The sequence below is a fragment of the Pararge aegeria genome, chromosome 17 (genome assembly GCF_905163445.1).
Source record: "Pararge aegeria chromosome 17, ilParAegt1.1, whole genome shotgun sequence".
Classification (NCBI taxonomy): Eukaryota; Metazoa; Arthropoda; class Insecta; order Lepidoptera; family Nymphalidae; genus Pararge; species Pararge aegeria.
The window spans coordinates 3537538-3565045 of record NC_053196.1 but is presented as its reverse complement, the minus strand read 5'-3'; the positions used below and the strand labels follow the sequence as shown (position 1 = coordinate 3565045).

The 27508-nt window shown below is 34.6% G+C and overlaps 1 protein-coding gene across 4 annotated transcripts in view; it reads right to left on the bottom strand.

Annotated features, from left to right (window-relative positions):
- LOC120631062 (myoneurin-like) overlaps positions 1 to 27508 on the bottom strand; it is a 59083-nt gene that overhangs the window by 22728 nt on the left and 8847 nt on the right. For all 4 annotated transcript variants that reach the window (XM_039900475.1, XM_039900476.1, XM_039900477.1 and 1 more), the window contains exon 4: positions 2020 to 2206. In XM_039900475.1, the coding sequence (XP_039756409.1) occupies positions 2020 to 2206 (187 nt within the window). The remainder of the gene's footprint in view (positions 1 to 2019; positions 2207 to 27508) is intronic.

The following is a 27508-nucleotide window of genomic DNA, read 5'->3' as shown; positions in this document are numbered from 1 at the left end:
AATTTATTTCGTTATTCGGTTGTATATAGCGGCATGTGTCCGGGTAGGCATTGAAATAAGTTACCAAAAAACCGATATATATTTGAACCCGTTTGGTCGAGCTCGTTTTGGGAAATCTGTATCAAGGCGCTCTTTAAATTGTACCCTGCACGTTTCGTCAGTCACGAGGTGAAAGAAAATAAAAAAAAACACCGGCGTGCCAAACTCAAGAACGAACATGAGCGATCAATCAACCCAGTCAACGCTCACACAAGAAAACCGCTCATTATCCTGTTAATCTGTATCGTTTTCTGGTACAATTCTGAAATATTAACGAGTTAAGTCGATTTTCTAAAGAAAGTAACCGCTATTTTAGGAATTTAACGATACGAGAAATTGATTAGGAAAGCATCTTTTGGAAAGGACAAACGGATACCTTGTTTCTTTATTTATGAAAAGTTTAGAAACGTTGAGCACAATGGATGTTTTTAAGATAAAAGCTAATAAAGTGAAAGATTTCTATATCTGATGTTATCAGGATTTTACTTTATTTTCTAAAAAATATAATAAAATGTTTTCGTTTAAGTTTCTAAGTTTTCTTTGGGAAATTTAATCTCATTAAAATAACCTGTTTCCCAATTAAGGTTCTAGTTGTTCTTTTATTTAGAAAACTTGAAACATTGGCCAAAAGATTATATAATACCAAAACGGAGTTTTCGTGAAAAGTTGGCTACAACTCTCCGTCTTGCTAAACTTTTCATTTCAGTGAATACTAATGCTATCGATTACGAATAATTACGAAAATTGCAACAGCAATAAATAATGCTTGTACAACTTAACTACAAATAAAATAAATATTACTTTTTTAAACAAAGGGGCCGAAATAAGAGTTTTAAGTGGGGTTACTATGTCAAGTACTAGGAATCATATAAAAGGGGTTCTTTTGCATTGTAAAAAAGGGTCTATTTATTTTTAAGCCACATAGTTATTATCTCTCCAATTTACCACGAAATACTTTTCCCACGTGCATAGTAGTAATATAATCAATTCCTTTTTCAAGTAAGTCAACAATTAATTATCTTCTTAAGAACTGTGATTAAATTCAAATTCAAAACTCATTTCTTTTAAGTATGCCCATTATAAGCACTACGAAAAGTCAAATATGTATGTTCTACCACCGGTTCGGAAGGCAGATTCTACCGAGAAGAAGCCGGCAAGAAACTCAGCAGTTGCTCATTATAGCACCAGCATTTTACAATTATTATTCTGTCTTGCGGGAGACGAAGGGGCGTGCTTTATAGCAACTATGTAAGCCTAACTACGCTATTAGTCTATTAATATTCCTCAATAAATCTTTTGGGCACTCCTTTTAAATGAAGAAAGTATTATTGAAAGTGGAGTGAGACTTTTACGATAAATTCCACTTATCAAACTTTGGTTAATTAAAAGTATCTTCACTGTCTTATAAAAGTGAATACTGTGTTATGAATATAAACAAAAGTTTAATTAGTTAACACATTTCTAAAAAAGTAATTTTAACGCAGACGCTAAACTTGTATCAATTAATTTTAATCGTAAAAAATGCCTATTTGTCCCCATTTATTCAAGAAATAACTTCTTAATTAGCTTCGACATTGAAAGATAGGGGCCCGCATGTGTGACGTTAAAGTACAGTGTATAATTTTACTGCGAAATTTATTTTTATGTCCCCGTATTCAGTGGCTTTTCTTTCCGTTACTACTTTCCGGTAATGGCTTCCGGTCATACCCATATAGGTACGAGCTAGTTGGAAACGTGAAACAAAACTTTTGCCCCACATCTTTTTTCTGGATTCAATCCTTTTAGATATCATCACCATCATCAGCTATATAAGTACCCGTTACACAAGCTACGCTTACTTTGGGGCTAGATGGCGATGTGTGTATTGTCGTAGTATATTTATTTTTTTATTTTATTTTTTTACCAACAATGATGATTATAAGTAGATATATGCCGTTATCTTTACTCAATACAAGACTTGGCAACTTTACCACAACCAACCTTCATGCTCGGTCTGAATGCTAGCCACGACGCGGTCACTGGTTCTGGCGGCGTGCCTGGCTTCCTCCATTTCCCGGGCAGCCGCTGCCAGGATGTTGTTGACAGCGGTCTGTGTCCCGGGCATGTCTTCGCGACGTCGCCGACGGATTTCCTCTGCTCGCATCATCGACTGTTGGTACATGTGTATCTGGAAAAACAGAGGAATTATAGTTTGTAATCTTAGCGCAGAAGTTGCAGCTGAGGTAGCTGAATCCGCAGGGTAATAACGTAGCTCACAGGCTAGCGTCGGTCAAACGTCAAGTATTGTATTTTTGAAGTAAAATTTTTTGACGGAAGTAACGCTTACGTCAGACGTCTGTGTAGTTTCCGTTATTTAAAAATAATAATTTGCGGTGGTCGTAAGTACATGTCATATACTTCACTTGACTTATACGCCAGCTAGTGGCAAATATCATAATCAATTAGGATTATTTATTTCCAATAATTTCAAACGGATCAATTGTGAGTAGCAAAGTGAATAAAGTCAAAGTCAAAAATATCTTTATTCAAGTAGGCCCATAGGTGGCACTTTTGATGCGTACATCATAAGAATTACCGTGTAATGAGATGATGGCGATTACCACATTCGTAAACATGAATAAAAATTCACCAGTTTTAAAAAATATATATATGCAAATTTTTTTGAAAATCTCTAAATATACTTGTTTATTTATTACCTTTGTAATAAACATATTATTAATAAATTTTCTGACGATTGTGACATCATATAATATTCAATGACAAGGTTATATTGACATGTGCTGATCTAACCTTCAATTTTCAACTCACAATTATTCTATTTAACAAATGAAAATATTTATAAAATGTGAAAGTAATATTAATGAATTTTAAAATAAATAGAATATAAAATGAAATAGTGAATATTAAATGTAATGGCGGGGTAATAAATAATAATTAAAGTTTGCTTTCAATCGCGCTTTACACACACACACTTTTTTTAATTTTTTTGTACTGAAGTTTCACAGCAATGGTCGCGAGATTTACGCCTTTCGTGAGATAAGGGTAACGGGTACAAGTATGCCGCTCTCACAGAGAAACTTCATAGACCATAGAATCTTAGTGCCAAAAAATGTTTTTGTTTTAGCCTTTTCTGGTGTCAGAAGATTTCTCAAATTTTCATTTTTCTGATTGACTAATTTGAAAGATATATTACCAAGATACTTCCAGTTCAAAAATTACATCCATGGTATAATATTAGCGTTTTTGGATCATTATTTAAAAATGTTTTAATGTCCGCTTTTTTGAAACAAAATTATTTGATTTTTGTTAACTTCTCCAAGAACTCAGCTCACCAGACAACAAAGACTATCTGCATTTGTGAAATTAAGTTTAGACACAGACATTATTATAATTCATTGTAATGAAACCAGTTATTTCCGCAATTTTTGAAATAATCATTTTCCAAAATACCATTTACATATTATTCTAATTTAATATAATTTATTGTATAGATAAAAATATATACAACATTGGTAGATTTAATTGTAATTTTAACCTTCGTATTAGACTGTATTAGGTTAGGTTTCTTAGACAAATAATAGAAAATGTCTATGAAGTGTCTAGTGATATTTGATTAATTAAACGCTAACCTACTATGCAAGTATTAACTCATAACCAAATTAACATTCGAATGCCAAATATTTGTTTATTAGGTTTTTCTTTTTATCAATATTTTATTATAAATATCTCTTTTATATTTTATAATAATAAAACTGTATACGTATCACCTAAAAAAAATGGTAATCGACGATTTCCTTACCTGTAATTGCGTTTTTACAACATAGCGTTTTCAATATCAATCTAAGTCGCAGTACATTGAAACGTTATGAATTCAGTAACAGCAAAAAATATATTTTATCATTAGATATTAATTTATTTTTAATTATGAGTTATTAAATGCTTAATTGTTTCGTACACAGCATTGGCGCCATTGAAGCGTATCATTATAACAATGCGAATCGATTATACCCGAAGAAAGCGCTTTTTAATATAATTCACATAGAATTTCCAATCTAGTTTACTGATATAACCGTGATAGTTTTCTTAGAAACAAAGAAAGCGGTAACTAAAAGAATAGCTTTTAGTTACCTACCGCTTTCTTTGTCCACGTATGTTTTAATCATTCTAGCGGATATAACCTAAAAATATATAGGTTTTTTTTAATTAACTCAGATGTTATAAGATTATCGATCGACTACAACAAGGTAGAGTTCATCTCGGTTGGTTATTTAACTTTTAAACCCATTATTTCACACGATATATCCGTGATTCTATTATTTAATAGCAATTAAAAAATCTGCAAAGAAGTATCATTATCTTTTTATTTTATTTTCAATTAATACATAATTATTTAAAAACAAGTAAGACGCTTTTAGTTTATTTTTCTTTGTTTTTATTCTATAAAAACTCCATCTCTGAATGCATCGCGAACGGGGCCAAAAGGTTGATGTTTAAATAATTGAAATAAGAGTTTCAAATGCGTATTCAAAAAACCGACTTTACTTACGCTATTTTAAAATATATCGAGTTACAAATATATAAACAACATTTTGTAGCATGTGTAATCAAACAAGAAACGTACATTTAACATAAATAATGTATTAATGCGCTATTAATAGTTATAAATTAACCGTTGCATTGCAAATATGCGTATCAATTAAAAACTATAGAAAACTTAAAAACACGCGTCATATATATAAAAAGTAATGTGTATTATTTAGATTAATTCAGAAAGATGCGCTATTGTTAATAACACATAATAGCACAATAGTTGTGTGAATCATGTTTTTGTGTTATTTTGTACACAGTAGCACTAATTGCGAGACTAGTGGTGGGCATTTCAAGTTGTCATAATTAAGGAGGATTTTTTTTTTCTTTTTACCGTAATACTTTTATAATTATGGATAACCTATTTTTATGTACGCTTTTTTTATTAATATTTCGTATCAAACCTACAACGATAATGACTATTCCGTCATGATCTTGGAAAGGCAATGGAAAGGTTAAAAAATTGGTAGATGGTTTGACTTTCAAATTTTACACATACATTTTTTTTATACCTGAGTACCCGCGGGAACACTATTTAATATCATATACAGACATAGCCTGACCGGGTAGTTTATTTTTTCTATTTTTTTATTCCACTACAGGTAAGCTCTTGACTGCAATCTCACCTGGTAGTCTAATGCAGTCTAAGATGGTAGCGGGCTAACCTGTTAAGGAGTATGGCAATTGTATTTAACCCCAATCGATTTCTACTCGACATCGTACCGGAACGCTTAGCGGCACGTCTTTGTCGGGTGGTAACTACTCATGGTCGAAGCCTTCGACCAGAACGGACCAGTGAAAAATGAGAAAATAATTTCCCGAATTGCCCCTGCCGGAAATCAAAGCCAGGACTAATCGAAGCCGGGAATTGAAACCAACCGCTAGGGTGGTCATCTTAAATGTAGGAAACACAGCTGTTTAAATATTAAATCGTTGACGATGGTTACGACCCACGGGTTGGGAAGCAATGATTTACTTTTATGATTAATGTTATTAAAAACATTAACTTTTTTATTAGAATCCAAATTGAGCAAACAAAATAGATCCGAGAGAATTAAGTTAATTTAATTCACTTGTGTAAAAAAAGCTGAACTCTACTAATTACTCCCGGCAACAGAACAAAAACAAAATGTACATTTTATAGCCTTTCTTGAGCCGTTATAAAGTACGTTATAACAATTGTTGAACCGTTGTCTGATGTGTATCACTAATCAATTAAAAGTAAAGAAAGCGTTATTATTTTTTTTTAATACTTTTACCCGTTTCTGTGTATTATGCTATATTATTTTGTTCACATAGTAAGTTACTAGTTTTTCATCGTTGACAGGTCTTCCATATACGATCTTACGATAGGAATTTTATGAAATGCGGTCTAACCCACGTAACTGTGGGTTGTAGTGATGAAGTAAATGAACGTAGATAGTTGTCGCCAGCACCTCAAAACGATACAAAAATTTATGTATCAACGAAATTAATTTACATTAGCCTAAAAAAATCTATTTGACTGCCTCGTTTATACATCGTATTATGGTTACGGAACACGAGGAATTGGATTCGGTTGCTGAGTCGGGAAATAGCTTGTTAGATATTGGAACTTTCCATAGATACATTTTCACGGCGTACTTCACTCCTATACCATAGTGAGCAATTAAAGATTTTAAGGAAAACATTCATGCTCATCACACAAACATTTTCCAGTAGTGGGAATCGAACCCATGGCCTTCGGCTCAGAAAGCAGGGTCGCCGCTGCAAACTGTTCTCCTATTCCATGTTCGCTTGCTTTAACAGGTGGACACGTTAATTATATCCCTTGTCAGGGGGATGTAATTAACGTATATCCCTTGTCAGGGGATGTAGCCCTGCAGAGATATAAACATATAAAACATAGAGCGAGAGGGTATAATTTGGTTATATTAAACTCATACCCCTAAATTGTTGCTTAACCGCGCGCCGAAGCCACTGCTAAGCCTCCCACCAGACCAAAAAGCATCCATATAAAATATTTTAAGACTATAGCATTATGTTAAACGGTACTCAGTATTTGTAAAGTCAAATTATAATGCGTAATATTTATCTCCGTAAATAATTAACATAAATGATACATAAGATCTATTTTTGATAAACGCTAGACGGAACAAAATCACGAAATCTTTGTCATGCATGACATAACTTCCGTTAACGGTATTTCGCTGGCAATTGTATACGTGTAAAACATCGCTGGTACTCTCCGTAGGAATATTACTATTACACAATGTAAAAGAAATCTTTTTTAAATTACCGCATTGTATGTAGGTTCATGTAACTTTTAATACACTACACACGATTTTCTTTTAATAAAACGAGAACCCAGCCAAATTTAAACTCTATCATCATCATCAGTACCAGTGATTCAGAACTGGACGCAGGCCTCCTTTCTCGCAACGTCACACAACTGGATATTCAACCCCTTTCTCAGTGTCGCAATACTGGACAAAGACCTTCTTTCTCACATCGTCCACAACTACAACAAATCTCCTTTCTCAGTGCCCCACTACTGGACACAATACTTCTTTCTCGGTGTCCCACAATTGGGCACAGGCCCCCATTCTATGTCCCACAACTGCGCACAGGCTATCTAGGCCCCCTTTCTATGTTCCAATACTAGAAACAGGCCTAAGTGCCACGCAAGTGGTCACATCTCGTTTCTCAGTTTTCCACCACTGGACACAGGTCTCCATTCTCAATGTCCCATAAATAGACCCAAGCCTCTTTTCTCAGTGTCCCACAACTGGACACGGGCCAACTTTATCAAAGTGCCACCCAAGTGGTCACATCTCGTTTCTCAGTTTTCTACTACTGGACACAGATCTCTTTTACATAGCGTCCCCTTACTGTACACAGGTCTCCATTTCCAATGTCCCATAACTAGACCCAAGCCTCTTTTCTCAGTGTCCCACAACTGGACACAGGCTTGCTTTCTATCTCCCACTACTGGAAACAGGCCAACTTTATCAAAGTGCCACCCAAGTGGTCACATCTCGTTTTCTACTAGTGGACACTGGCCGCCTTTATCAGAGCGTCCCTCAACAGGACACAGGCCTCCTTTCTCTGGACAGATACCTACTTTCTCAGAGTCTGACTACTGGACTCGGGTCTCTTTTTCAGTGTTTCATAATTGAAAACAGGCCTCCGTTCTGACAGTATCAATCTGGCAGCAACTTGGGCAACGTTCCACGCACGAATTAATGAGTTTTGGTTTTATCTTAAGATAAAAGTTTTATTTACTGTATCATTTTGAAGTAAAGTTAATGGATATCCTCAAATTCAAAATAGCGTCCTGAATTAGATGGTTGTTAGATGTTAAATTAATGCTCGCAATGAAGACCTTTGTTTTTATTGTTGGAACTTGTAAGTATTTTGGGACATTTACGACCGCCAGCGCAGAAAAACATTACAATAAAAGTTTAAGGAGCGAATAATTTTATACCACTTTTAGTGATTATCATCAGATGTTAGTTCTAATTACCGGAACCGGCAAAAATACAGGCGTTTTAAAACTACAGGTTTTGTTTCAACATGTTTTTTAAAGCAATGCAAAAGTTTTTTAGTATTTTTAGGATTAGTTTAAATCCGGCCCCAATTTAATCTACGCGCCAGTTACACAGTAACGCTACACGATGTAGGCCTTTACAACGAGAAGTTTTTTGTATAGTAATAATTGTAGTACGAACTAAGTAGATCAGATACCTGAATTTAGGTGGAAAACCGTCGCTTATAAACAAAACAACACTTCGCAGAGCATGCACAGAAAACATCCTGCAAAGTACCCTGTGTCGTTGAACCTGAAGAGTAAGGGCTAAATCCCATTTGCCTGTAGGTTTACACCGGAAACTACGTCTTTCAGACCTTTTGCCCACCTCTCTGACGCAACGGTGAGCGCTGTAAATTTAAATAGAAGGTCCTGGGTGCGATTCCTATTCGATTTATAATTTTTGAATTTTCTCCGGTCTGGTCTGGTGGGAGTGATGCCGCTAAGCGATTTGTGTTCCAGTGCGATGTAGCGTAAAAACCGATTTGGGGCTATGACTACCATACTCTCTAACAGGTTAGCCCGCTACCATCTTAGACTGCATCTTCACTTAACACCAGGTGAGATAGCAGTCAAGGTCTAACTTGTAGTAGAATAAAAAAAGAACTTCCCCAGACGAACTCGGTCAAGGTAGTTGACCGAGTTCGAGTAGTAAACACCAGTAAAGGTAGTTCATACATTTTTTATACTAAAGATACCATTTTATTACAGACACTTCGTATGTTGAAGGAACCACCTCTAACAGTGGCCAGTTTGATAAGAGTGCTTATAGCGCAGTGGGTAGGCGCAAGACTTCATTTTCAGGGGGCCGAATTCGAATCCCAGCACGCACCTCTCATTTTTCTATGTGCTTTTTAAGCAATTCAAATATTACTTGCTACAACGGTAAAGGAAAACATCGTGAAAAACTTGCATGCCTGGAAGCAAGGAATGTGGAGTTCACCAATCCGCACTGGGCCAGCGTGGTGGACATTAACCACTTCTCATTGTGGCCGGTAATGGGTTGTTATGATAATGACGCTGAACCACTGTGGATGAATGATAATAAATTTACATCTATTGAATTAAAATTGAGACGTATACGTTTCAGATACAAGTGTAGGAAAATTTATAAGCAAAAGAGTTAAAGAATAGAAGGCCTTTTGAATTATTATTATTCTCATGAATGAATGATTAATATGACCAACGAAATCTCTATTGATGGCAACGCACTAACATTACATTTTTCCAGAGGTGACACTGACGCAGTGACGAAATCCCGAGATGTCACTCATACGCTCTTACACACAAAAAAGCTACAACGCTCTCAGAGTGCAATACAATAATGCATTCAAGATGGTTTTGGGAATGTCCCGATTATTTTAGCGCATGAGATGTTTAAGAAGTCTGTAGGGACCTGCCACAATGCCAAACATCCTGTATTTAAGTAGGCAATAAATAATTAACTAGTAACAGTAAAGCTTTTAATGACAGATCGTCTAGGGGAGTTCTGCCGCTATGCTAATTTCTTCCAGCAGCATTTGCTGTGTTCCGCAGTGAAGGGCGTGGTTATCGATGTAAGAAATAAATAAATAAATATACTACGACAATACACACCGCCATCTAGTCTCAAAGTAAGCGTAGCTTGTGTTAAGGGTACTAAGATAACTGATAAATATTTTTTTGAATAATATACATAAATACTTATAATATACATATAAACACCCAGACACCGAAAAACATTTATGTTCATCACACAAACATTTTCCAGTTGTGGGAATTGAACCCACGGCCTTGGACTCAGAAAGCAGGGTCGACAATACACACACCGCCATCTAGTCCCAAAGTAAGCGTAGCTTGTGTTATGAGTACTAAGATAACTGATGAATATTTTTTTGAATAATATACATATAAACACCGAGACACTGATAAACATTCATGTTCATCGCACAAACATTTTCCAGTTGTGGGAATTGAACCCACGGCCTTGGACTCAGAAAGCAGGGTCGCTGCGCACTGCGCCAATCGGCCGTCGAAAAGTAATAACAAGCACTTGTGGCTTAACACCTATGCTTCAGATCGATAGTCACGGGGCCCTTTATAGGACGTGCTCCTTGCATGCCACTGTTCCCCTCATTTGCCATCAGGTCATCTAATTGGTCAGTCAATAATAACTATAACTGGGTATAACTATAGAAAAATAGTAACAAGGGATATAAATATGTGCCTACTACTAACAAATGAGTCTTTACTTGATATAAAAGTTTATTTAATATAACATCGGCCTGCTTTTTGCTCAAAATCTACACGTAGGTATTTAGCAAGGTACTAACAAATTGATTATTTCCATAGCATCGTAGACGCGAGTCCCCATTCCCCCTCTGTAAGGAAAAACAAGAAAGTTGCACAGCCACCCACCCCTCTCACAACCTCAAAACAAATCGGGTGGGGGTGGAAAATGGATATTAATTTTTTAGTTTGCATATTTTTTATGAAACTTGTTTCTTACTTAAAATTACTTCCCCCGCCCTATTTACCAGCTCTACGAGGGATTTCAGCTATACTACCTATCGCAAAATAAACTGCGACAAATAGCGAACTTGATTTTCATCATCATCATTATCATCACATCAACCGATAGACGTCCACTGCTGGACATAGGTCTTTTGTGGGGAGTTCCAAGTTCCATGGTTCTGAGCCTCTTGGATCCGGCGGCTACCTGCGACACGCTTAATGTCGTCTGTCCACCTCGTTGGGGTGTAAGTGGGCGTGGCTAGTACCAGTCAGCCTCCCAAATTTCCAACCTCACCTGCACGTGGTGCACCCTGCCGACTAACCGACGAGGCTCTGGCGACCGACAAGTGGCGGTATAACCACTTCGAATTGGCTAGGCTGAACAAATGGCACAGACCGGTGTCGGGCAGCAGCGACGCCGGGGCGATCAGTCTAGCCCTGCGATGACCAACCCGCCTGCCCAGCGTGGTCATTATCGGGCATAACTTTAATGGGAAGGAGAACTTGATTTTTAACTGACAATAATAATGACTGGTTGTCTACATGCTATCCCTAGACTGCAATCTCATCTGGTGATATGATGATGCAGTCTTAGATTAAGCTTCATTGATTTAATATTTTAACATGGTGATTGGTTAAGAAATATAATTGAATCGTTCAGTATTATTTCGCAATTCTGCTTCACGTGGTATGAACCATAAAAGTTCAAAAACAGAAACCCGACTTTTTCATTTGAATAGAAATTTTTCCGACACAATAAAAGTTCTGGAACACGTTTAGGGTGTCAGACATATTGAAATTATTGTTTTTCACAGACGAATGATTTGATTTTTTTTCACTTTTATCTCATACTTTTGGAACCAATACGTTCAAAATCTGTTATAGGTAAGGTATATTATTTTAAATAAAATAGACTTTTCTTAACATACCTCATAAATAAGTCCTAGAATAGAGGTGTAAGTTTGTAAGACAAAATTTACCTTATCAAATATAAAACGCGGATAAAGTAGCATACTTTTACCATATTTTTAGTAATAGCTTGGCCGATGTTATTTTTCAATTTCCCTCTTATTTAAAGTCTGATAGGAGTCATACAAATGCCACGTGATCATTTTATGTTCGACAAATAAAAGCAAAATTGATGACTTGATAAATAAATATACATATATCTACCTAATGAGAATATCAAATATAACAACCGCGTGAGTAATATCCGCATAAATTTTCCACTGCCAAATCAAATAAGGTGATAAGTAATAATAATAAAAATAAACAAAACAAGAAAAATAACTTATCGCGTAGGTGATTACTGACAAAAAAAATATTTTTATAGCCCCAAAGTTATCAGAAATACAATATTTATCTTTAATAAAAGTATAATATTATATTCACTTTGATAAATAAGTAATATGTTGAGTTTAAATTCTGCGTATGGAATAATCGTAAAAATGTTAATATAATTTTTTTTATAATTCTACTTGATACATTTTATGATTTGGGTGGGTGCTTTTCTTTATTGACTCGGAATTTGTTACGAGTCCGTGACTGCAGAAATTAGTAATTCAGACCGTATCATCATAATACACGTTTACACAATCATAATAATTTTGGGATTATAAAGAATCAAGAAAAATTTAATACGATACACCTAATGAAGTCAATCATAATAATCAATATATAACAGTCCAATACTAAACTAAAGGCATGTCCCAACCGAAGGGTTTGCTCCTAAACACCACGGGTTGGTGATCGCAGTATATGCAGTGGCGTGCACTTCATACATGCACAAAAGCAATGCATACCCTAAAATTGATATATTACCCGTATAGGAGGAGAATTTTAGCCGTTATATTCAATTTTCCTGAAGTATGCATACCCTGGTAAGGCACCCAAGGCACGCCACTGAGTATATGGTAGTAAAAAGGACACTGCTGCTCATTCTACGTTATACTCCCTTAGGACACCTGCCATCACCACAAGACACGACTATATGTAGGCAGTGGCATGCACAGGGTTTTTGATCAGAGTAAGCATAATAAAGCCGGTACATGGCATAAAATGAAAAAATTCCCCTCCAATACGACTTATATAAAATAATTTGGGTATGCAGTGCTTTTGTGCAAGTATGAAATGCACGCCACTGTATGTAGGGGTTAATAAAAAAACTGGTCGATTGTCTAATCTTACCATTGTATTGTTGGTTAATTTCATAATCGATCCATAATTGTCGGGAAAAATCCGCGGAAAAAGATAATATCCTCCTATTTTATAATCGATTAGAAAAACAACCGGTATTTTTTTCAATGAATCATAAAAAACTTTACAAGCCGCTATATTTAAATAAACATGACATTAACGCGTCCTAAAAAAATTTAACACAACGAAATTATGCAAACAATATGGTTCCTAGACGTCGAGTTTTGCGGAAAATATATAATTTTGTACATTCCAAGCATAGTACAAACAATATGCAAATACTAATTAGCTTAGTGAAATAAAACTATTACCAACTTGTGCAAAATAATATGATCCACACAGCGTGTAGTACACACGTACCAACTTCCAATTTACTTCCCACACTTACTAAAATGTTTGAAACAATATGAGCGTCAAATCAACGACTCAGTCAGTTCAACGAATTTTATTACTAATAACTCGCGTTTAGAAAAAAGTTTAGCTGTGGCCTATTGACGTAATGCTTAAAGTCTGACCGTCTTAGTTAAGTTCATTTGGTTGTTGATTTGAATAATTTTTAGGAACCTTTTACACAAACTTAAGTATTTCCTGAAGTGCGCAATTTAAATAAATTTAGGCCATAAGCCCCTAAACATTTTATGTGAATTTTTCACCATTACTATGAAAAGATTAAGTTGGAATTGAAATCGTAGCTGCAAGTTGGTATGTGTGTAGACGATCTTGTACAAACTAATGTTTTGAGCCTTTTATATTGTAGATTATAATCTTACTGATAACGCTGGCTGGTTTAAGTGAAACAAAAGAGTAATACTTGCCGCTAGTATATTACTACAGTTCATGCAAATTCATCTATTGTGCCTAATTGTTCCCGCATATGTTTACGTAAGGTAAACAAAATGATTTTTTATTGATTTAAAAAAGTTTCGTCTTCATTATGCATTCTTGATAATATGCGATGTCGGCTCTAAGAAACTGTAAGCTCCGTATCCCCTCTCCAACGAAGAGATAAGGTTTGTCGGTACGTGTGTAGACAATCTTCTGCAAAAACGTAATGTTCGCGCCTTTTATAGCGTAGATTGTAATCTTTGTGATAACGCTTGGCCGGTGGGTGTTAAATAAAATAAATGACTAATAGTTCCAGCCATTATTACAGTTAGTTAATGCAAATTCATCTAATGGTTTCCGCAATTGTTTACACGAGGTGAACAAAATTATTTTTTTATGGATTTGAATTAACCTTGTTTTGGATGTTACATTTGTTGACGAGACCGTACGGTGGTCCTCACAAGTGGCGTGGTACAGGTGAGGGTAGGCACAGGGTATGCAGATGATATAAAGTGAAGAAAAGCTCGTTTATATCTTATGTATACCCTGAGCATACCCTCTATGCACACCAATGGTCCTCACTTATTTTTCAACACGTGTAAAGGGGTCGAATTTTTTTATCATGGTTTATGATAGCTGTAATGCATTCATTTAATATGTTTCCATCATCTGTAATGCCTCTATTATTGATTATATAACACGCACTTTATTTACTAAACATTAAACTTATTACTACTGGTGTACTATGCTTCTTTAATATCACTTTCACATTTGTTTTATTAAATATAACCTAAAATAAACTATGGAAAACTAAACTAAATAAAATTTAAAACGTCTTCGAAACCACCGCAGCGAGGCACAGTTCCTAAGATGCTGACAGCCCCTTTGGATGGCCAAACTAATTCTTTGGCCAAGGTAACTGCCCGCTCTAGGATCACCGGTAGACTCGATAAGTCTTTAAAAAGAGCTCGAGTCTCTACTACAAAAGGCACAAAAACGAAACTGCTATCCAGGTATTCATATTTACGCCTCTTGGCCAGCTCGGCACTGGAAGTAGCCGGACCCACCATTGACTAGGTGGCCTGGATGTGTGATACAGCTATGGTATCGATACAAGTTGCATCAAACATAAGTGACCTTCCCAGCCTCCAAGGAATGAGCGTCATACCATTAGGTCTCTTGCAATCTTATTACTACTTTTTTTATTTATTAGTTTCATAATGAGATGAGAATGTTTTATATTTTATCGCCTCACTGTCTAACTCACAAGTATGACGTACCTATCTTGTTAATTGTAAGTGCGCCCCTGGCTTAATAAGGTTGGGCACCCCTGATATAAACTATGACGCTATAATCTATGGCAAGCAGACTAATCCTTACGGCGAATTATAAAAAATCTCCTCATATAACTCACCACGCAAGATTCGCTTAGACACTGGAGAAACCTCAGAAAATAATCACTTCAGAACTCGCAGTTGCAAAGAAAAATATTCATGATGTAATACGTCATATTAACTAGGCCGCGTGATATTAAAAATATGTCGAAATTAACGGACCTCATAATTTATTCGGTCGGACCCATAATGTGATTCGTTATTTATTGCGCGTTACTTGTCAAATTGATTTTAATACCAAATATCTTTGCAAGGGAATGCGGATAACTTGTTATGTCTTCTTTTCAACTGTTTTTTTTATACGACTATACACCCATCGCCATCTAGCCCCAGAGTAAGCGTAGCTTGTGTTATGGGTACTAAGATAGCTGAAGAATATTTTTATGAATAGGATACACATAAATACTTATTGTATACAATTATCAGTTATAAATACTAATTTTTTTTTTTTTAATACTCCATTATATTTTGGAGCAGACACTTGTCTTCCAACATGGTGGTCGGAAACATTACAAATCAATGTTCTGTTAATAGCCCAATTATATTTGTGTATTTGCGTGTGTGTGGGTGTACGTGTTTGATTTTTACTTATTCACCTACCTATTTGACGGCCGATTGGCGCAGTGGGCAGCGACCCTGCTTTCTGAGCCAAGGCCGTGGGTTCGATTCCCACAACTGGACAATGTTTATGTGATGAACATGAATATTTTTCAGTGTCTGGGTGTGTTTATCTATATATTATAAGTATTTATGTATATTATTCATATAATTATTCTTCAGTTATCTTAGTACCCATAACACAAGCTATGCTTACTTTGGGGCTAGATGGCGATGTGTATATTGTCGTAGTATATATTATATTATATATATTTATTATTAGTATATTAGGGTGTAGGCATCAACGAGTCGAGCTTTTTGTGACAGAGCTCGTCCGGGGAAGTACTATCGCTGTGCTTATTTCTGCTGCTAAGCCGCATTGTTGCAATGCTGCGTTCTGGTGTGAAGGGCGCGGTAGCCGTTATAATTTCAGGTATATGAGGATTAGCACCTAGAAGGTCGAAACGATGGACACATGGCGGCATGTGGCAACACGTACTCCATGTATAGTGTTTTTCCACTTACCATTAGGTGGGCCATCTGCAGTGGCGTGCATAGAGGGTATGCACAGGGTATGCAGATGATATAAAATGAGGAAATCTCCAGTACGAGTTAGAAATACTTAAGGGTAGGCTTTTTATAACACTTACAATGGCTATCCTTAAGTTTTTTATAGCTCGTACTGGAGATTTTCTTCATTTTATATTATCTGCATACGCTGTGACCCTCAATGCACGCCACTGGCCATCTGTTTAGTTAGTAAATTTTTAGTAAAAATAATGTAGATATAATTCTGTCTTATCAAATTTGATTCACATTAATGCTATAAAATATAATTATATCTAAGTAGGTACCTAAATTACAATGAAAATATATGACACACTGTTTTCATACCTATCTGCTTTAATTAACTTGTTTAATATGGAATAGTAGTTAATTTAGAGTCTAATTAAGTATTATAATTTTAATCGGCGAATTTTAATGGCCCCTACCTACAATGTTTGTTATAATATTCAAAACAGCTCCCTTTGCAATATTTTTAACATAACGGGTTTTTAAACAACAAATATAACCACGGACAGTATTAATATCGAAATTTAAATATGTTGTCCACAATGTTCTCATAGGCGTGTGAAGTTCACCAAACCGCACCGTTTGCTGTATCTGTAACCTCTATATAGAGAAGGAGTGCAGAATGCTCATATTTTTTAATCATGCATAAAACAAATAAAACATTAAAAAACCCATTACACACACACTACCATGTATTGCACGCCTCATAAGCGAAGCGTTGTGATGGGTGTTACTGTCAGTTTACGCACACCGAGTGTTTCTCCAACTTAGAATATTACTTTTTTATTCTTTATTGCTTTTATAAGTGAATATAAATCGACAGATGTTGAGAAAAAACACTATTTTTAACACTCATGATATTTTTTAATCTCTTTTTATTATTTAAACTAATTAAAAAATGTTTAAAAAAGTTCTGTCTTGTGCGGATCCCGTATCTTGTGGTCACGGTAACGAGCGAAATACTTCACTTATCGAGTTGGATTTTTTTTATAGGCTTCAGTATTTTGAGGAATAGCAGCCTATTACTTTTCACGGTTTAATTAGATGTAGTTTAATTATTATTTATAAATAATCTCAATTTTATTGTAATGAATGAGATTATGACGCGTGCACTTTTGGATTTTCCAACTATTTGACATATACACTCATATGTATTCTTTTTTAATTAATTTGAAAAAAAAACAGGCGACTTAACAGTGTAGTTGGCGAAATCTGTTGTTAAAGTAGTAAGTGTCTTTGAAAATAGAACCTTAATAATGATCTAACTTACGATTTAAATTAATTATGGTCGAATATCGTAGGCGACCACTTGTAAATATAAATAGAGCAAGTCATTGTGAAAAGATTCTCCGAAAATCTAAACGTAATATAAAACACATAGCCAATATAATATTTCTAGACGGTTTGAAGAAAAATGACTCACTCTTATGTAGTTACGTCATTTCATTCAATTTAGCAATTACGCGCATGGATTAATTTAAACTTAGTTCATAAATAGTTAAAGCGAATTTCGTAGGTATACGAACAGTCGTTCTTGAAACAATATCCCGTAGGAGGAAACTTGAGTTGTTTATTTAAGTTATTACCTTAAGTTAAGTACGGTATATAACAAATTACGTAATATATCACAATATTCATCAATTCTTCAACTAAGTTAACCCTACATTGCATTCAGTGTTATATAATGCGGTACGCCCAATATTATTACGTAAGCTACCGAAAAAGAATATCTAGCGAAACCTTTTTGCTGCTAGACAGATCCTTGCAAACCTATTTATTAGTAACTAATATTATTTGATGTTGTTAGTTATCGACTGACGAAGCAATTCGTTCAAAATTTCGGCATGTACCCAGTTCATGCAAATTCATTATTACGAAAATTCAAAATCATAAAAAAAATTGTTTTTTATTAATTTAATTTATTTAATTTGAAGAAACATATATTCATATTGGAAATAGCGTATATTGTATAGAGGTAAGTTATTTTTTCTAAAATATTTCTATTGTTTACTGAAATATAATTTTTTTTTAACGTTCCAGTTATGGAAAACCATTCAGTAGTTACCATTTGCGAATGCTAATTGTTTTAGTTTTATTTCAGATTATGTCTAAGAAGAAACTTCTAACATGAAAATCGAGAGAATTTTATTTAAATAAACGTTCGGGAAGCGATATGATATTTTTGGACGCCAAAAGTAAAGATCATTTTGCAAAAATAGGTTAGCGTTTGATACCACCTTCACTTTAAATATAGATGGCCTATCATCAGATCGCCAGTCCAGTACTTCAAGGTTAACTAAGATATCACATCGAAGCGGAAGTTCTACATTTTCCCAGCAGAAGAATATAAAATACAAAAGTCCCTGCTAATGTTGTGTATCTGTTACACATGAAATGGGGACGACCATCATTTGCAAAGATGGTATGATTGAGATGAAGAAGAAAATATCTAATGTAGCTATCCTTTCTCCTTGATGTATTAGATCAATTTCCTATATGGATGATAGAGAGACAACGCTGCAAGTATCCTTGATGTAAAGAAGAAAACATAATATGTAAACTGTGAAAAGTGTTTGCGTTATTTCTGGATGAAGATTGTTTTTATAAATTTCACCCCTAGAAATAATTTCCATTTGGAAAATGCTTTAACTATAATTATTTCATTTGTAGCTTGTTCCTACTTAAGAAAAAATTATAGAGTAAGACAAATCATGGAACTAAAAAAAAAGTAAGATTTCTACAGCTTTACTAGATTTTGATTGTTTTTTCAGGTTATATACCGGACAGTGTATCGGACCACATATATATTTTTTAGACTAAAATAAAAAATCATGCTTTGTAATGTTAAATAAAAATTTATTATGTTTATTTTGGAAACCATAAATATAAAAAAACATATTTTTAGAAAACAAAAATAAAAAAAGGGTTGTGCCAAAATGTTCACATGTAATAATTGCTCTCTTAACTGAATTGATAGGTCTTAAAATTGTGTTATCCTTTTTCTTGTGAGACATGAAAGCTACTATAACCAAACAACTTTGTCATTAAATTTTACAATCAATTACTTTTATGTAATATATGAGTTTTAAAACTTTATTCACACTTCATCAGCAGCAACCAATTACCGGCTCACTACAGGTCAAAGGTCTCCTCCTAAAATAAGATGGGTTTAGACCGTAGTGCGAATATATAGCCTTAACACGTCCTTGAGAACATTATGGAGAACTCTCAGGCATGGAGATTTCCTCACGAAGTTACCCTTAGCCGTTAAGGAAAGTAATAAATTTCTTTATTAAACAAAACATAATTACATAATTATAAAAAAAAAGTCGATATAAACAGTCGACTAGCTAAACGGACATAAATTAGTGATATCTGCATATCGTCTGAGAAAAGTACAGAAATCCATTGTGGGGATGGGTATATTCTTTCATAACATGATAACGAAGGTAATATTAGATCTACCTTTGCCTAAGTTTAAACAATATATTAAAACACATTTAAAAAATCGTGGTTACTACACCATTTGATGAATTCCTTAACGACAGGGCTGCTTGGAAGCAGGCCACTCCGCTCTCATCTCTCAAAAACAGAAAAATTCTAAAGATTGTTTAACTTTAAAATGATGTTGGAAAAGAGCAATCTGCTAAGTTTCTTGCCGGCTCTTCTCAGTGGAATCTGCCTTCCGAACCGGTGGTAGAGTCACTACAAACAGACTGACTAGACGTTTCAAAAGTGCTTATTAATTAGGCCTACTTGAAATAAATTAATTTAAAATTTTGAATTTTATATTAAATGGCTTAAATTATAATATTTACACTTATGCCCTGGTAATGCTGCTTATTACTTCCCCGGACGAGCTGTCACAACAAGCTCAACTACTAATAAAATGTGGGTATTGTTTTGCTAGCACACTAGGTTTGCGCCATACAAAATTATGAATATTCGTGCAAATATTTGTTACGTCGGTCGTGTTTATTTAATAAATAATTACGCGATAAGATGCATCACCTTCAAAAACAATTTCCGTTAATCATACTGTGGGCGAGCAGCGTTGCCATGTAGAATCAAAAATATTATAAAAATAATTCACTTTTTCGACTACGGAATCTTGATATGAAGTTAAATTGTAGTTATTTATTTATTTGTCCTTAGTTACAAATATTGTTTTTTAAATATTATATGTACATATTTTAGTAATGAAATATTTATTTTAGGTGTATATGTATATATATATGCACCACCTAACTATTTTCTGTAACTGTTTTTTATCTTCGCCATTGGTTGCCTAGAAGAAATCGCTATGTAGCGATAAGGCTGCCAAATTGTATACGTTGTTTTCTTATACTATTCTTTTTGTTCTATGTACATTCAGAAACTATTACCTGGCTTGGTTAAATAAATATACTATATACTAAATAATACACGCATCGTCATCTAGCCCCAAAGTAAGCGTAGCTTGTGTTATGGGTACTGAGATAAACATTTTTATGAATAAGTATTAGACATAAATACTCATAATATCACCCAGATACTGGAAAACATTCATGTTCATTACGCAAAAATCATAGTTGGTTTTATAACTTAACATATATTACTTTACAATTTCCAAAATACTTGCAGATGTTTTTTTTTTTTTTTTTGCTAACCTCGATGGCCAAAATTGTAATGGAATTTTTAATTCGCATATTACTTTTCAGAAGAATTAATTTAAAACTTAAATTGCTTAGACAAAATATGCGGAGATTTATTTTATTAGATACCTAGTTTAAATAGGATTCAAAACAATATTATTATATTTTTTAATTAAACCTTTTACAGATCTTATATCTTTAAACGAGCAATTCTTGTAAATATATGAATCGGCTCCAACGATATTCATGAAGTATACAGGGGTTTCGGGGGCGATAAATCGATCTAGCTAGGATTCATTTTTAGAAAATGTCATTTTATTCGTGTTTTGTCGATAAATATATATATAATTGGAATCTCGGAATCGGCTCCAGAGATTACCATGAAATTTAGTATACCTTTATAATCGTTTGGGGTTTCGGGGGCGATCTAGCTAGGATTCATTTATATTGGAATCTCGGGCAATAATATCCTTTTTGAGAGATTCTGATGCGTGCGATGCGTGAACGGTAAACGTTACGCCAAACGACGGAAGTATGTAGTAAGTATATCGGAATTGTTGTTTCTTTAAAGTTCTATTAAACAGTCGGCGACAACATACAAATATTTTTTAGTCGGCTCATTCGCTGACGAAGTCGTTCGGGTCCGCTAGTGTATATAAATACTAACTCAATTATACCTAAAAAAAATTTCGTCAGAAAATAAAAACTAGTATACGAATAGTCCAAAGGTAGTTAATTATTCCAAAAAATAAACAGTACCTATAGCTAGACTAAAATGGAAAAATGACGGCACAGACACAATGTGGCGCAGTAATATTTTATTTATTATTCATTACGCTCTACCCACAACCGACTTAAAACAATGAATGTTGTATTTTCATTTAAAACATGCTGGCGTCAATATCAAAACATCTGATTTCATTTGGAATTGAGCTCGAAAAATAGCTTACTGCAAATAAAATGCTTTTATATTACCGGCCTGCTATTCGGATTTATTTAAAATTGGTAACTTAATTTTATCGAAACAATCAATTTCACTGTCAAAAATTTGTGATCGCTAATGGAGCTTGCGCCATTGCCCAACGCTTGTCACCAGAGATAGCTTTATTAAAATACGGTGTTTTGAATCCATTTCAATAACAAATGCCAATCAGACTGTTGTTTTATTTTGTTCATTGCTTTGGAATTTAATGTATTAATTAGGTCATAGACTGGAAATTCCTAATGGAGCATGTTACATATCTATTGTCCAACGCTTCTCACCAGCACGACTAGCATGGGCAGGAGACAATTATCTCCCCGGGGAAGAGTTAAAAATTTATCTTCTCCCACAGCTTTAACAACTCTTAGAGCATTGGCGCACAAGTGGAAATACTATCCAAATAATATATGTGTAATAATAAACTGGGGTAAACTTTTCCTATTCCATGTTCCCGTGCTTTAGCACATGGACACCTTAATTATATCCCCTGTCAGGGGATATAATTGGGGGATATAATTCTTGCCTCCTGCCTATGCTAGCCCTGCAGTTGGCGTGATTAGAAAACGTTGTTTTAAATTAATGTTATTAACAAATACGAATCAGACTCACGTACCGTTGTTTCCTTATTTTAGAATCTAATGTAATCAACAATCCCTAATGGTGTGAAAATGAAATGCGGCGCATAGCTCGGAGAACCGATGGAAGTTAGGGTCTCAAGGTGCTGGGAAACCGGTAAACGCAGTGTTTGTCGGCCCTAAACGAGGTGGACAGACTACATCAAACGAGTCGCTGGGAGTCGTTGGACACAAACGCCTCAGGACCGTGGATATCGGAACTTCCTACAAAATACCCATGTTCAGCAGTGGACTTCAATCGTTTGAAGTGATGATGATGATAATGTCAATCCCTAATGGAACATACCTAATGGAAGTGTTTTGTGTACGCTTCTCACCAGTTGGCTAGATCAAAATACGTGTTTTCAAGCCATTTCAAACACAAAACTCACGTTCCTTACCAAAAAATAAAATGGAAAGTATAAGATTGACAATTGCTTAAGGAGCATCAGACATGTACAAAGCTATTGTCCAATGTCACTAGAGTTGTCTTCATTACTTACCGATGGTAGAGTCCACCCAGTGGCATGCATACAGGGTATGCAGAGGGTATGCCTTAAGCGGGAAGATGATATAAAATGAAAAAAATCCCCAGTACGAGTTATAAAAAACTTAAGGATAGGCATTGAAAGAGTTATAAAAAGTCTACCCTTAAGTTTTTATAGCTCTTCCTGAAGATTTTCTTCATTTTATATCATCTGCATACTCTCTATGCACGCCACCTGAGTCAACCACCTCAAATAGACAGATCACGTTTCTTATAAAACAGGTTTTTGTTAAAAAAAAAATTTAAATCTTAATTTTTGAATTTTCGAAACGAAGATATAACTGCGTACAATAATTATGATTGCTAATGCATGTGAGATTTCCAGTAGCGCTTATCATCAGAATTTTCATTTTATTGAAATAATTTTAATCACTAGCGAGTCAGACTTACGCACTCAGGGTTAACTTGGAGAGTAAGGTATTTATAACCTCTCATATTCATTTCGTTGAATTATTAAAACCGCCTCGAAACGAAAAAAACTCCCCTTTGTTTGAGACAGCATAAACAAGTTTGTTTGCTTAGGATTTAAAGGATGGAAACACGCATTACACGGCTGTATCTTTTAATTCTAGAAACTTGCACTATTAAGTGTAATATTGAGTTAAGTTTAGAGTCCTAAATTTAGATTTTTTTTTATTACTAGGTGTTAAATTATGATTTAAACTTTAAAAAAAAATCGTCTTCAAATTTTCGAAAAGTTTAAACGCCCACCATGCAAATCTATCCCACGGAAATCGTACATTCTTCCGATATCAACCTATGTATTAGCTTGTGTTTCATCAAACTCCGTCCAGCCTTTCTGGCGTGTTTGAGTAAAAAAACATCCATACATCCAAACTCTCGCATTAAGTAGTTAGATATAGACTTCAAACATACAAAGAATCCTATAAAATCACAATGGCAAATATCACTATAACGATGGTATATATCCAATAATCACTGCTAATGTTTTAAAACACGATCGATAATTATACAAATAAAAAAATATATATTTTTTAGTTAGCGTCTAGGAGTTTTTGCTATTCATACAATTTAAGAGGAATTAAATGGAACTATAACGAATGCATTCTACAATAAACCGCTTTTGTACAATGCGAGACGAACAAAAAAATATAAAAATAGGCCCTGTACAAGCACGACTTCTTTCTTCCTTTTTATTATTGTAGAGTTAACGAAACGTACTACGATGGGTATAATGGACTTTATCTATACAAAGTTTTAAGTTTTACCATGAAAAATGTTTTCGTTGAACAGCCTTTATATAAGTAGGTCTAGGCGCGACCAGACAAAAAAAGTAATAAAAAAATAAGACGATTTCAAGCTTGAGGGGCAAGACGATGTCTTAAGTTTCAGTTAGTAATGGTTGACAATGAAAGCTTATTATGCTAGACTCCGCTAAAATTGTAAAGTCAACATCTCCTGAGGATGCTCCGGAGTTTCGGAGCGAAACATGCGTAGGGGGAAGCCGAAGATCTATTTGGTCTCCTGAGGATGCTCCGGAGTTTCGGAGCGAAACATGCGTAGGGGGAAGCCGAAGATCTATTTGGTGTGGAGTATAGGAATTGAAGTAATTATAAATTACACCATACAGATTCTCCTGCTTTTCGTGGAGTATAGCAAATTAAGCTTAATTTTCATATCATGGATTTCCGCAAAGTAACGCCTGCTTCTATCCAATATAATGTTTGTCAATCTTGATATTTACGATGCAAAGGATATTATAATCGCACCTATTTTAGAGGAACAATGCCGTGTAACAAACAAACAGAAAACCGACCAACATACGTCGGAGATGTATTAAATACTGGTGCATCAGTGGCTTGCACTTCCTACATGCAGAAAAACACTGCCTACCCTAAAAATTTTGTATAAAGTATAAGGATTTGTCCACTATATGAAATCTTCCTTTTTTATGCAAAAAAGGTCAAATACTGCACGCCACTGCGGTGCATTTACAAACACAATTACAAATTGAGTAAGTACCACTACCTTTTGGAGAACTTCCTTAGTTTCCTAAGAGCTAACAAAACGTCACATATCCGAAATATTAAATGGAACTAAGTCATCGGTAGGGTATTTCCATTAAATAATGTACCTAATACTTAATATAATATGGTGAGTAGTTATTATTGGCCTAATAATGTCCAATTAGTGAGCAAAGACCGTGTTTTTCATAGAAAAGGGGAACACAAAGAGGACCCCTTATGCTCTAATGCGAAGGCAGTGGTTACACAAACACTTGTTTGTCGTTCACTTTTTTTTTTATTCCACTACAAGTTAGCCGTCAGTGGTCAACGATGATACAGTCTAAGATGGTAGCAGGTTAATCTATAGTAATAAATATATATATATACTACGACAATATACACATCGCCGCCATTTAGCCCCAAAGTAAGTGTAGCTTGTGTTACGAGTACTAAGAAAGCTGATGAATATTTTTATGAAAGTAATACACATAAATAATTATAATATACAGATAAACATCCAGACACTGATATACATTCATGTTCGTAACACAAATATATTTCCAGTTGTGGGAATCGAACCCACGGTCTTGGACGCTGAAAGCAGGGTCGCTGCCCACTGCGCCAACCGTCAGACAATCTGCTAGTCATTTTTAACATAGTCGGTTTCTACGCGGCATCGTGCCCTAATGCTAATTCGCTTAGCTATAGGGTAACTAGCCACGGCCGAAGCCTACCAGGCCAGCGAAAATATAAACATTCTAGTTATTTTTTCATTTTTTTTTTTTAAAGATTTAGTATATTTATTTTGTAGCCTATTTTTTCTTATCTATATATCTACCAGCTACCTATATACCTATTGGGTTTTTTGACCAACTAGTAAAGTAGAAAATAGAAAAATATAAAATATATTTATTAGAAAAACTCAGTACAATAAATCTTTGGAATCCTGACCCCTAAGCTAGGGAATCCCGTATCTTAGGGGCCACAGTGTTCTTTAGTAATTCGTCCGCGTTTACAACGGTTTTTTTACCTAGTATACAAAAATAGCCTATCTAAGTATATAGGAGTAAGAAAGCAATAAGCCTAAGCCACTCCGACCTTTCAACTAACTCTATGCCAGAAATCGTGCGTCCAGAATCGTGGGTTGCTTAGCTAGGGCGTGAAGGAAGGTCAAACAAACAAACACACATTATAAGACCACAGCGCTGTCCACTGCGCCAGAGAGGTTGACAAACACACACTATTTAGTCCACACGCATAACACAAGTGTCTCCTTTCAGTCGGTTAAAAATAAATAAAATAAAAATATTGAAGGTGGAAACAACAACTGTCTGGAAACGCCACGGCTACCTGAGTCATCGTTAATTATGAAAAAGGTTATATTTCGACGAAATCTAGGGGAGCTACACAAGTTATTTCTTATTCATTGGAGTAATAAACTAGGTATAGATAAAATAGATCTTTTTATTTTGTCTACTGTACATAGACTTTATTTTTTCTCATGGATATATGAAGCTATTTTTATTTTTTTAATATTTAGGTTACGCGATAAAAATATAAAAGCCTCTGAAATTGTGGACAAAATTAGCTTCAAATAAGGAAGTTTATTTCTCTCGATATATTTATAACAAAAAGTTATATAAGCTATTGAAAATCACCCCTCCACCCTTAGCAAACGAAGCTAAGAATTTGTATGCGAACGAAGTGGTGGGGAGCTAGTAAACTACCAAATGAATCCTCGAAGATGTTTCCTAAATGTTGTAAGCTTCTTTGACCAGTGGCCTAAGTGTATTCAGGTATATTAACGTAACATTCTCGTTAGCGTAAATCTGTAATTCTACATGGAGATACAAACTTGACTTGAAAGTTAAGATTGTTAACTTCCTAACTTACGCTAGAGCCTAAGCCCTCTTACAAAATTAAACTCGTACACGTGTACATATAGATTTAAGTTTACAAATATAGTTAAACATCAAAAAGCGCCTAATTTTTTTTGCCTTAATTATAAAAGAGAAAAATACGCAATGAACCTACTTCGTCTTTGAGAGTAAATTAAAAAGATTTTTTTCTCCTAATTTTTAATACCATGACTAGACTGTTATATTTCTCATAAATTATACCTGCCTCGGATGGAGATAATATTATAAGGAGAACGAAAGTTTTTTCTTTTTTTTTTATTCTTTTTGAACGTACAATAAAGTACTAATAATATAAAGCTGAAGAGTTTGTAGGTTTATATCAAGAAATACCAACCTGTCTGATTAAAAAAATATTTACGCGTCTTACGGTCCGTTTAGGCTATTATAGTTTTTTTTTTATATTACGCTGCTTAGTAAGGCTAGTTAGTATTCAAACATTTCTTGTGCATAAATTGTAAAAATTTATATTACTACTATTTTTTCTACCATGACTAGACGACTATACCATCAATTAACTTTGCTCCAAAGTAACTAATAAACTGTAAAAAAAAATATTCCAACCATGACTAGACT